Source organism: Sapajus apella, unplaced genomic scaffold (genome assembly GCF_009761245.1).
Source record: "Sapajus apella isolate SASKATOON/1434 unplaced genomic scaffold, GSC_monkey_1.0 scaffold14, whole genome shotgun sequence".
Taxonomy (NCBI): Eukaryota; Metazoa; Chordata; class Mammalia; order Primates; family Cebidae; genus Sapajus; species Sapajus apella.
In genome coordinates, this window is record NW_022436954.1 from 31,303,510 (window position 1) to 31,316,314 (window position 12,805).

The 12,805-nt window shown below is 33.0% G+C and overlaps 1 protein-coding gene across 3 annotated transcripts in view; it reads left to right on the plus strand.

Annotated features, from left to right (window-relative positions):
• The window catches only part of LOC116555169 (doublecortin domain-containing protein 1-like), a 122,669-nt gene extending 110,795 nt beyond the window's left edge, over positions 1 to 11,874 (plus strand). For all 3 annotated transcript variants that reach the window (XM_032283660.1, XM_032283661.1, XM_032283662.1), the window contains one exon: positions 9,956 to 11,874. In XM_032283660.1, coding sequence (XP_032139551.1) covers positions 9,956 to 10,140 — 185 coding nt within the window. In that variant the 3' untranslated portion in view covers positions 10,141 to 11,874. The remainder of the gene's footprint in view (positions 1 to 9,955) is intronic.
• The last annotated feature ends 931 nt before the right edge of the window (positions 11,875 to 12,805 follow it).

Here is a 12,805-nt window from a genome sequence, read left to right on the forward strand (position 1 = left end):
CAAGCTCTATAGTTGGCAAGCTGGAGATCCAGGAGAATCTATGCATAGTTACAGTCCGAGTTACTCAGTCTTTTTGTTCTTTTCAGGCCCTCATTTGATTAAATGAGGCCCACCAACATTAGACAGGCCAATGTGCTTTACTTAGTCTACTGATTCAAATATTTATCTTATCCAAATGTTTAATCATCCTCACAGACACCCTCAGAATAATGTTCAGCCAAATGTCTGGGTACCCTGTGATCCCATCAATTTGGCACGTAAAAGTAGGCATTACAGATGGTTATCCCTGTTACATTAATAGCACCCTGTGTATAGTAGTTATCACAACTGCAATTAAAAAAACTTCTTGGGGGAGTTATTTGTTTAATGTATGTCTTTGATCTAGACTGCAAACTACATGAGGGTGAAGATTTTGTAAACTTCTCTGTATTCCCGTGTTTAGCACAGGGCTAAATAATAGAGTAGATATTGTAAAATCGTTTAAAAATTAGGGATGCTGCCTAATGTAAGTGGAAAATTCAGGGACTGAGAGAGGGTCTAGTCAAAATCCTTCCCCCTTCTTGGATGCTTTAAAAATGCCTACTACTATCATTGTATATCCAGCACTGCTCTTGTTCTCCCAAATGTGGAATTCTGCAATAGCCCAGACAGTCTAGGCTCTGGGAACAGCATTGCTGGCTGTGGGGGTTGGGGGTGACTCAGAATGATATAAACTGCAGCCTATAGTCAAGCCCCAAGCAGGGGTGGGTGGGTGGGTGGGTGGGTGGGGGGGTGTGTGTGTGTGTGTGTGTGTGTGTGTGTGTGTGTGTGTTTATTTATTCACTCTGATTCCTCTTATAATTTTTTTCAGGAAAGACATCGTGAGCCAAGGTAGCATCCACTCATAACATTTTTTGCCTTGTTTTGGATACTAAGTAATATAATTCTCTTTGACTTCTAAATAGAATCATTTAAAAGCAAGCAATCAAGAATTCTAAATAGGGGAATTAAATAGGAGGTTTGTAAACATTACATGTTCTCCTACGTTGTTTCCTACAGATACACTCATTTATCTGGGAAGGGGCATGCAGATTTGGCAGTACCTTTCTTAAAGACTATAGATGGGCCACTGCAGTGGCTCACACCTGTAATCCCAGTACTTTGGGAGGCTGAGGCAGGCAGATTGCCTGAGGTCAGGAGTTTGAGACCAGCCTGGCCAACATGGTGAAACCCCATCTCTACTAAAAATGCAAAAATTAGCCGGGCATGGTGGCAGGTGCCTGTAATCCCAGCTACTCAGGAGGCTGAAACAGGAGAATTGCTTGAACCTGGGAGGTGGAGGTTGCAGTAAGTGGAGATCATGCCACTGCACTCCAGCCTGGGTGACAAGAGTGAGACTTCATCTAAAAAAGAAACAAACAAAAAAAACCAAATAAATACAAATAGATGGTAGCCACGGTGTATTATGATGTACTTCCCACTGGAAGAAATAATGGTTATATGCTGGTATTGGAAATCTCAAGTTTCATGTAAAGGATTTCCGCAAGAGTCTTTCTCTCTGTGTTCATTAAATATTTGTTTAGTAATCAATGATTGCATATTGGGTGTTAATGATTACTGTATGTTTTCCTGAGGGTTCACATATCATTTTATAATCTGTTCTACAACTTTTAGGGAATTAAGATCAGGCTTATGGATACAGTTTCTTCTTCAAGTGTATTTGCCTCTCTTCAATTCTTGAGTTCGTTACCGTTTATCTTTACTTTTCAAACTTTATGAAATGTAAAAATTTAGGTCTCTTGCTGAAAAAGGGTGCCAAGTGTTTGCAGTAATTAATCAGTCCTTAAATCGCTCTAGGTCAAGACTTGGTATACACAAAGGCAGCCAGTTAAGAGCCTGTTGTGTAGAAAAGATGCTACTCAGAAGTCTTTATTCCTTGGAATAGTGGTCTCTGTGACTTTGCCTTGGTTCCAGAATTTCTCAGACATGGTCCTCAGGGTCTTCTAGTGACTTCCCAGCATAAGACTTGATCTACCCTTGTTGCTTATATCAAAAACAGAATGTGCTTAAGTAACCACTGATTTATATTTTTACTACTGATCTACAGAGGCTATCAAGAATTTTGCTAAGGCTTGAGTTTTAAAAAGATGTTTTAGTGGCAATTGGAAATCTCTAATTATAAATGGATCACTGTCATCTTTTATTAAATATGTGAAGGCAGAATTATGAAAGTAGTCTAATCTATTTGTAGATTATTTCTTAAAGAAATCTACAAAACCATGTCATGCATATTCAATTTTATGTATTGGTATAGGCCGTGGCCACATAAAAATAGACTAGGTATAATTAATTCTCAATATTTCTTTAAGAAATAGATTACAAAGAAAAAAGAACAAAAAGGTTAACTACATTTTTAGGTTTGTATTAATGTGACTGTACAATGTAACAATAAAATTTCAAGACATTTTATAATTAGCTTCCTTTTGAATGTTATTTACATATGTAAGTGCTTTGTATAATTAATTTTATTCCTATTCTTTAATATTTGTCAGAAATTCCCTGTTGAAATCTTTAAAACATAGGCTCTCTTTTATATTCATGAAGATGTAACCATTACTCCTAAGTTTTGTTGGGGTAAACTTGTTTTAGTCATTCATGCAATTTTTAAATCAAATCCCTGCTTTGTCAAAATCCTTAAGTTTGTCTGTCTTCTGGTTTTTATGTCTCTTATTTTTCAGCCTTAGAACTCTAAAGCTAAAAATCCCATTCTGACTCTAATGACTTGTCCATAATCCCAGAAGTTTATTATAAAATATATTGTAATAAGTATAATTGCCAATGAAAACAAACAGCCTAATTGCTACTACCTGTTGTAAAACAATGCCTTACATAGCTCTCAGCATTTAACAGTCATGTAAAAGAACACCACTCAGCAGAGATTTTCTTTCTCCTAAGACCTTTTAAAAAAGAGAAGAAATCATAGACAAAAATATATAAAACACTAATTGTAGAAGAATCTGTCTTTCTGAAATAAACATGAAGAAGTAAATGTCAAAGGGAATCCTCCACTTTCACTGCTGAATGATTAAGGCTTCTTTTAGTCTGTCACATTTAAACTATAAATCTCTCATGACATATATGTTTACACCTTAAATAAATCATTAAAATGTAAGTAATATGTTGACTTAGCATTTACATTCAAGGGCACCAAACTGTTTTACCCACATTAGCTGACTTCCAAGTCTCTCTCAATTAGTTATGTTTGTTCTGGGTATTATTATTATTATTCCTATTTTTGAGTCTTAAAAGAAAGAAAAAAGAACAAAAAGGTTAACTACATTTTTAGGTTTGTATTAATGTGACTGTACAATGTTAACAATAAAATTTCAAGACATTTTATAATTAGCTTCCTTTTGAATGTTATTTACATATGTAAGTGCTTTGTATAATTAATTTTATTCCTAAGTTTTACTGTGTTTTATATTACTTATTTTCTGACTAAAAGTTAATTTGTGCCTCATTTAATACAATTCAGGTTAAACTTTTTGGGATAGTAATATAAATACAAATACTCTAAAGTAATAAAAATGTCAGTTGTTAGATCAAGTAATTATATAATGACATTTCTAAAGACCATTACTTCTGTTTTGTATTAGATTTATTTGTTGAGTTCTGTGCATTATAATTCCTAAAAGTAACTCTAAGATAATACTTTAAATTTTTGTCCAGAGCTTTAAAGTTTACAAAACCATGTCATGCATATTCAATTTTATGTATTGGTATAGGCCGTGGCCACATAAAAATAGACTAGGTATAATTAATTCTCAATATTTCTTTAAGTAATTGTAAACTGCGTGTATACCAAACCAATTAAGTTATTTCACATTACTACTATATATCAAATATTTTAGATGTCCAAGAAATTGAGTTCACAAAATCCTTGTATTTTCAAAGACACACACACACACTATTATTTTTGTTGAAGGGAAAAGCAAGATCAGACAATAGAATCCCAGCTTATTTCTACTTGTATAAATCAAGTCATTTAAATAAATGAATTGTGTATGCTGACCTGTTCTACCAATGTGCTACTGGGGATGTATGAAAAAAAGATGTGCATGGTGGTGGAAGTAGAAAGAGGCATAAAGCGTATTGGAAAACTACCAAATGTCCCCTGCAAATGGGCCCTATTCAGAATCAGTAAGCGTATGATGAGTGAAGTGGTTTTGAATATCGCCTTTAGATTCCATGCTGTTACAAGGCCAGCCCTGAACATGGCAACTCTTATTTCCACACACAGTACCTCTTCACTCTCAATTTAACCCCCAAATCTGATGAACCCATTACTCCATACTTGATTTCATGGAACAAGGAGTAGATATAGTTACAAATGATCAATCACAAGCCGTGAACCAAAGCAGCAAGGCATTAACAATTCACACCATTTCGGTCCACTTGCTCAAGCAGAAGATGTGCCAGCATATTTAATGCACAGCTACTTCGTTCAGTTTAAGAAAAAAACATGACTGAGGCTGCATTTTCAAAATGGAGAGGACTTTCTAAGATTTCGTACTTCCTAAGCCTTAATGTCAACATTTCATCCACACATCAGCAATTAAAATAACCAGGTGTTCTGTTTAGGTCATAATGTCCAAATTAAATTTTACTCAGGTAAAAGCAATATGATCTATGAAATTCTTCCCTTCAATGCATCGCTATTCTGTTTGATCCTATCATACAAATCAATGTCTCTTACAGCAGTATTATAACACTGTAGACCCCACAGGCAATATGCCGTCAGTTTAATAGGATCACTGAAAAACTAAAGCAGCTGTGAAAGATTGCTCTAAGTACAGCAATCGTGTGCTTGTCATTTTGTTCAGTGGAGGAAAATCCAAATTTGGGTAGGCATCGGTATTTAAGAAAATGACTGCTAAATCTTTTCTCATAAGTACCTTAGGGACAATAAGATTTGACATATAGCATGTAAACAAAAGTACACAGCAGCTGTTAGTTTAGTTTTGTTTGGATAAAAATACACTGATATACATCAAGCAACACAGGAAACAGTATGTTCTCCATCATTCAATCGTCCCTGCAGACCATGCTTTTGAATGGTATCTGGTGGTTGCTGTGGGACCAGGAGCTTTCCCACTATTACCTAAAGGAGCATTAAAATACACACATACCTTGGCACTAGCTCAAACTCCCTGCAGGCATACTTCCTGGACTGGAAAGCAGTCACATCTTAGTATCTTTTAAGAACTTTGTTTTGACCAAAGAAGACTTTTTAAATGAACTTCAATAAAAACAACAACCAAAAAACCAAAACAAAACAAATGCAAATTGAATTAGTGAGAAATTTCCAAATATCTTGGTGTATTTATAAATGATATATTGTTAGCAATAGCCAAGTATTTTAGACGCTGAGATCTGCAGCTTGCTGCCAAAGAGTATATAGAAATTTCTTTATAGGTAACTATGCCCCTGGCACTATGCTTTTCTTTCATAGTCTCATGTGCTCTGACTAAAATGTGAAAATTACAATATGTAAATTATGGTTATGGGCATTTAATTGGCATGACTTTTAATTTTTTATTGTAAGCAAGTTATTAAAGCCTTTGATTATTCCCTGTGCTTCTTGAAATGTTATTAATAAAAAATCCTGATCTTTTTAGCTTTCAACATTAGATTGAAATGCAGTATGCAAAGTGGTACTTTCAATGCAGGATGTTGCTTTTGGAGAGGGATATATATTCCCTAGGTACAGATCATGACAGAATATTCCAATCTAAATTTGATAGACAAATTTGATTAGTTTTGTGGTTTCTCTTTGGAGAGATTTTTGGTTCCTTGTCATGTACTGTTTCCATCATGAAACAGTACATTTCCATGATGGAAACAGTACATTTTTTTGATGGATACACTTTTTTCATGCTTCCGTATATATATATATATATTTTTTTTTTTGAGATGGAGTTTTGCTCTTGTTGCCTATGCTGGAGTGCAATGGTACAATCTTGGCTCACCGCAACCTCCACCTCCTGGGTTCAAGCGATTCTCCTGCCTCAGCCTCCCGAGTAGCTGGGATTACAGGCATGTGCCACCATGCCCGCTAATTTTATATTTTTAGTAGAGATAGGGTTTCTCCATGTTGGTCAGGCTAGTCTCAAACTCCCAATCTCAGGTGATTTGCCCGCCTCGGCTTTCCAAAGTGCTGGGATTAGAGGTGTGAGCCACCATGCCTGACCAGTTCAAGCTTCTTATCAGTGATGAAATAGTTTTAATATAAGATCTTATTCAAGGCTGAACAGTTTATTTTCTTATTTAGCATTTGAACTCATTTTTAAGGTTCTTAGAAGAAATTACCTTTTTTATTTAAAAGAGTTATTTTGGCCTTAATCTAATATTATTGCTGTAATTTAAATTTTATTATGTGCCTTTTCCTATAAAAGCATGATTTATGACAAGGTGTAGGATAAAGTACATAAGGGTTTTCCAATGACTTTTAAAAAATACCCACCTCTGGCCTTGTCCTGTCTGATGCTTCCTTCCCAAATCTTCTTTCTTTTTATATTGATTTTCTTCCTTGCTCTTCATAATCATAAGGAAAATTAAAATAAAAACAATTTCACATCCTAATTGTGCTTTGTAATTATGGTATTTTTTTAAATCAAATTTGGATCAAATTTTTTTAGATTATAGAAAGTTACAGTTTCTAAATGATTGTGGATATTTGTAGTGATGGTCTTAAAACTTACCCAGAATACTGTCCACTCATCGAAATGATTGGATTAATTTTCATTTTGCCCTGTAGTCATAACTTGAGATGAAACAAAAGAAATAAAAAGTAATCATCTGCATAGCTTTTCACCTTTCCAGGGGTGGAAATGACACCAATGAAATGATTCCATTTGACTGATGTATGCATAATTGCTAAATTTAAGGGATGATTAACTTCCAAACTATTTAATATGAAATGTTGAGGGCTAGCTTAATGAAAATATAGAAAAGTTCTTACCACAATCATGCAAACAGGAGAAATTAGGTAGAACATCTGTAGTAAAGGGCTTTCACATGAGAAGAAATGTGTATGTATATTTATGTACACAAATATTAAAAGACCATAGGATGACCTTCTTGAGTGAGGCAATATTTCTACGTAGTAGTTTGAAGACAGTGAAGTGCATGATTGGAAGGACACAAAAATAAGGGGAAAAGATAACTCTACATAAAAGTGAAGAATTAGCCATTGGTTAAGAGCACTTATGAGCTATGATTTGATGTAGAATAGTAGGAATATCCACTGAAACACTTACATAAATAATTCACATCCATGTTAAAATCTACAGTTGAGGTTGAAAAGTCAAATGACTTCTTTTTTTAAAAAAATCAAGTATTCAATAATATTTTAAACTACATTTTAGGCCAAGATTCCTTTTTAAATGGACAGTTCTTTAATTCTAATTGCTTAGTAAATACATTTTTTCCAGTATAACATAGGCTGATTTATATGTCCTTTTCAAGTATTTAGGCGTATCATTTTCTTATGTTTTCTGTACCTTCCTAGTTAGTAGAAACATTGTTTGTTCTTGGAGTGTGCTTTGTCTTCCTTTTCAAGAAGATCATCAAAGTTACTAGTTTGCAGCTTCCAAAAAGAAAGAGCCTTCTAATCCCTAGTTCAGAGGCTAACCTTTATTAGTGCTCTCGTGGTTATAATGAGGACCCTGCTTCCTGCAGGGAGATTCTGGAATACTGAACAGATTATTCAACAAGTTCAGAGCAGATTCTGAAGCCCCTTATAAAACCTGCTTGTGAATACTGCTTTCTTTGCTTTGCTGTTTCTGGTTTCCATAGTATTCCTAATTATATAAATCATGTGGAACATGGGAGCTGTTTTCCATCCAGTATCAATTCTGACACTGCTTATGCTATGGTATAATTTTAATTATTTTTCTAGGTTGTATTTTTTTTCTAAAATTCTTATGGGGAGTATAAACTATGAAAAACGTAGAATTTTTGTTGTTAGAAGATCTAGTAAGTGCTTTTTTGGAATCCCTTGGGCTGACATAAAGAATCTGAAAGTTATTTCGTGACAAGCATAGATAGAGAACCTGATAACATTTTCTCATATTTAAATTCAAGATTAACTCTAGGGTGTAAATCATTCAAGTTTATCACCTACTGCTGGATTTATTAAACTTTATTTCAATTTAATACCTATTTATGTAGTGCCTTTCAATGTTCCAGAAGTATATCAGGTTCAATGAGTATATCAACTAAAGGTGTGTAAATTAAAATCTAACACATAGTAATATATGAATGTGTAGCAATAAACTAAAAGCACTGATGATTCTTAAGCTAGGTTTCCTTTGAAAAAAATTAATCAAGATTGATTTATATTGTACATTTTAAAGGTTGAAGAGTTATAATTCTGATATAAGCTTATTTCTCTTTTAATTTTTATTTCTTTATATGTGATCTTTTTTTTAAAGATTGAGGTGTTTATTATAAGACTTATAGAGAAGAGCAATTACTCTAAGAGAGTAAAAAATGAGGTTGATAGCTGAATTTCAGGAATTAGTTTCTCAAGCTAAATGAGTGAATTTTATGCACACATCTAAGAAGGTGTTTCAATTGTCATTGGCTCAAAATTTCCTCTTAACTTTATTTATACTATATTAGTAGAAAAATCTTGAACCTTGTATTCAACACTCTCCTTAGTGTTGAATATATTAGACAGACTTCAAATTATGCTTTGGTAGAGAGTTGTGGAACTTAGTGTCATAAACTTTTTTACTAAGAGCAAAATTTAGCAGAATACCAGTAGTAAAGGCCATTTGCATAACTCAGCCTCTCAGCAGCTCAGCTGAACCTAATTGTAATTCAATTTTCAGATTGCTATGCTAGGCCTCTCTGCATAAAATATGCAACATATAACATAACTAATGGCATGACCTATTTTCTTTGCTGGTGATCTATTTAATTCCTTTTTCTAGCAGAAATATGTATCAGAATAAGGTAGCCAAGACATGTAGTTATTTTGTATGTTTAAGTTTGTTTCACATGTGTATACTTAAATAATGACCAAGTAAAGAAAAGTATCATTTCGTTTTTCTGGATTCCCAAGTGTGCCATTTTTATTTCTTGATTTCTGTCTTTTCAGAGGAAAACTAAATCTTGAAAAATGTTAGCTAGCTGCCATGTTATTATTGGACTATTTTAGACTAGAAAGACTTTATAAGCTAATAGTGTGAAAAAGTATATAAACATGTTTGTCAACTCCTTATGGATGTGGCAGTACAGATTCATAAGTAAATATCTTTTATCTGTTTATAAAACGCATGCTGGAATAGCATTCCTAAATCCTTCACTGGTTTATATTCCAGAAACTGAAAAAAGAAAGGCATGATAAAATGGTCGCTTAAGATTCTCACCCCTGTTTTTAAACAGTCCTGCCATCCTTGTTTTATGAGTTACTTAAGAAATGCAACGAAAATCCTCAAATAGGTTGACTTATAAAAGTGTGGATTATATTTTATGAATAATTTCCAGATGTGATGTTTGAGGTATATAGACTCCGCGACAAGAAGCTATATACAGAAACAACATGGATCTTACAATTTTATCAGGACAATGCAAGTAGATTTCAGCAAGGTTGGTTCCAACTCATCTGTGATAAATGAGAAGATAAGGCAATCAGTGCACACCATGACACTCTGTGCAGCTAGTTAGGCACACTTCAGAACTATTCAGGTGTGCTCACAAAGCTTATGAGTCTTGCATGGGGGGTGTCTCAATATAAATACATCCTTCATGGTGGCCACTAGTAATGCAGGAATTGCCTCTCTAAGACTTAACCCAGGTCAGATATAAATAATAGATGTTAAGAGTTAGCTCTGGTATTGGGACTGTGTTCCAGGCAGTGTATTACAGTTGGGTCAAAAGAATTTTTTTCCCTTCTTTTCTCGAATAGTTCCTCTGCTTGAAAAATGCCTGCAAAATTCCATCACACCTTTGCGGGGACCACTTTGGGTCTCTAAGGGAGAGGGTTTCAGCCCCTCAGGAGCTAAGATGTACATCCAAGGAGTTCTTTTGGCCCTGTACCAACGATTAAAGTCTGCAAAAAAATATTATAAACAGGTGAGTCATCCCTTTTAAAAAATTGCTTTATTATATGTTTTAAAAATGTACTTGGTTGTATAGAGGCATTGATTGGCATTGTGTCATAAAAGAACTATGACATGTATTTTGTGAGCTCAGTGCCCATTAGGGAGCCAAAAATACTGCTTCTGTAATCTCAAAGCGAACAATAATGGAGCTAATTGTATCTGTCTTTTGGTATAAGATGTCATATGTCTCATCTTTTCTTGCAGCACATACTGGGCAAAGTGAAGTCAACTTTTTATATGGAAATTCTATAGATGATTACTTTAAATATGAAAATAAATAGCTCCTAAGTCATTTGAAGGTTTAAATATTTAGCCTTCTATCTTTTTTCCAGTATAAAATCAGATTTATGGGGACTAGAATAAACAAATCACATTCTGCGAAATGAAATCATGAATCAACTTCATGTCAAAAGTAACTTAATTTAACCTTATTTAACTTGTCTGTTTCAGGAGCCATAAGTATAGAAACATAGTTTATTTGAGTCAGGTTAAATTGGATTTTGTCCTTTAATTTCTGTGTATTCATTTCATATTTGTATGTGTGTGTGTAAAGGCTGATATTTTTATAACCATGTATTAGGACTTTTGATTTATCTTAAAGTAGAATTCACATTGTAAAGCAGAATAATTGATGTCATTTATAACATAAAAATGGAATTGGCACATTTAAAGAAATCCTTTTTGTACTTGGTTTTAAGAATTGAAACACATATTTTTACCAAGTTAAATAAGGACTAGGTTTACATTTTGAACTGGGAGGTTCCAGTTTAGAATTGGGCTCATTATCTGAGACCGCAGACTGCTGAAAAATGAATATTGTGAAAGCATCATGCTATTATTCTCTGCTTGCAGGGAGGAAGGGGAGGTGGGAATGGGAAGTCAGTCTTAGTGTTCACACAGCACCTCCTGCTGTCTCGTTTGGAAAAGAACAACTTGTGTGACTGAAAGAAAGTGTTGTACTAAGGTATCCACACCCAGCAAAAAACATCTTCTGATGAAACTTTTGTTTCCAAAATGTGTTTGGTTTGCCTTGTTAATTTCAGCAGATCCAGAAACAGGATTAACAATAAGTCTATTCATAATAATACAGTGAAAGAAATAAAAATCCAAACTAATGTTCTTTATTAAGCCACTATATATAAAAACCTAGTATAAAATATTTTATTGCATTTAGGTTAAATGATTTTGGTTAAACTATTATTTACGTTTTAAGATATCATGATATTGTAAGATGATCATGATGAATTGCATTACAATAATTTATTTGGAATTATGTGGTTTGATTCCACTTATTGAAATTTAAAATTATTTAATGTTAGAAGAAATAATAAGACAATTCTCCAACTCAAGAAAAGCACTGTTTAAATCAAATATAAAAACAAACCTAAACATTTTCTAAGTTTGGGTGTTAGAAATAAGAAACATCCCAGAAAGCAATGCCATTTTTTTCTTCTGCTGTCTTAAACATGTAAAATTTAAATAAGTATAAATTGCTATACTAGATTTAAAAGAGCTCTGTTGCATTGTAAGACAAAAATGCTTTCAGGATAAAAATTTCTTTATGACTCAAAATTGATGAAAAATTTATTTTATTAAATATTAAATTATGAACAAAATTTAACATTTTAGTGTCTCTATAATTGTCTGTTTGGCCACTCTAAAGATTTCAACATTATGTGAAATTTAAGACTATTTTGAAACTCACACTCTTTGCCATTTCTACTAAAGCTTTTTTCTTCCATAAGTTGTAATAATTCAAAGCTTTACATTCAAGTTTTAATATAATACTTGTTTTATTTTAAAATACAAAAATGAAGAAAAATAAATAGAAATTTGCTCATTATGCATTTCCATGTAAATTTCTGTTTCTTTAGATGTGCTCTATTTTATGTATGCTTGAGGTGTTCTTCGTTTGTCATGTTTAACCAAGATTTAATTTAAATTATTGAATTTTAGAAAAGTCACTCTAGTGATACCCCTATCAGACCATCACTGATTAGATGTTAAGCCTGACAATATCTTTATTTGTGAGTGAGATTTCTTAACAAATATCCCCCTTAAGCATTAATGAACTTTGTTTGAACTGCACTTATTTCATTTGACCTTGGAATAGTCTTTTCTATTTAGTTTTTTATAAGGCTGTGTTAAAGAATCTTTAGATAGGTGAAATGGAGGTAGATGATTTCCTATTTCCTTAACAAATTAAAGTTTATAAATTATATGATTAGATTAGTTCTTGATATTATCTCCATTTATTCCATTTTTTATATCACATATAAAAACAACAATATTGTCTTGCTGTCTTTCGAAATACAGGCTTTAAATTTTGTCATTCCCAAAGGAAATTTCTTTTAAATAAATTGCGATAATATAGCTTTAAAAGGAAAGTCAGGGCTACTGGTTTTATGTTTACGAACTTATTCATTTTTCAATTTTTAACTTCAGCTTGGCTATTATAGCATGCAACTGAATTAAGCACACTACATTAGGGTGGTCTTAAATATGTACTGATTCGTGTGTATTAAAATGAGATATTATATTTAGAACAGCATAAAGTCACTTAGTCTTACATTTATCACATTTATTTCCTTAAAAGTGGAAACATCTTAGAAATTGCTTGGAGCTAAGCAGAATCTATTTAATTGGTAATCTTT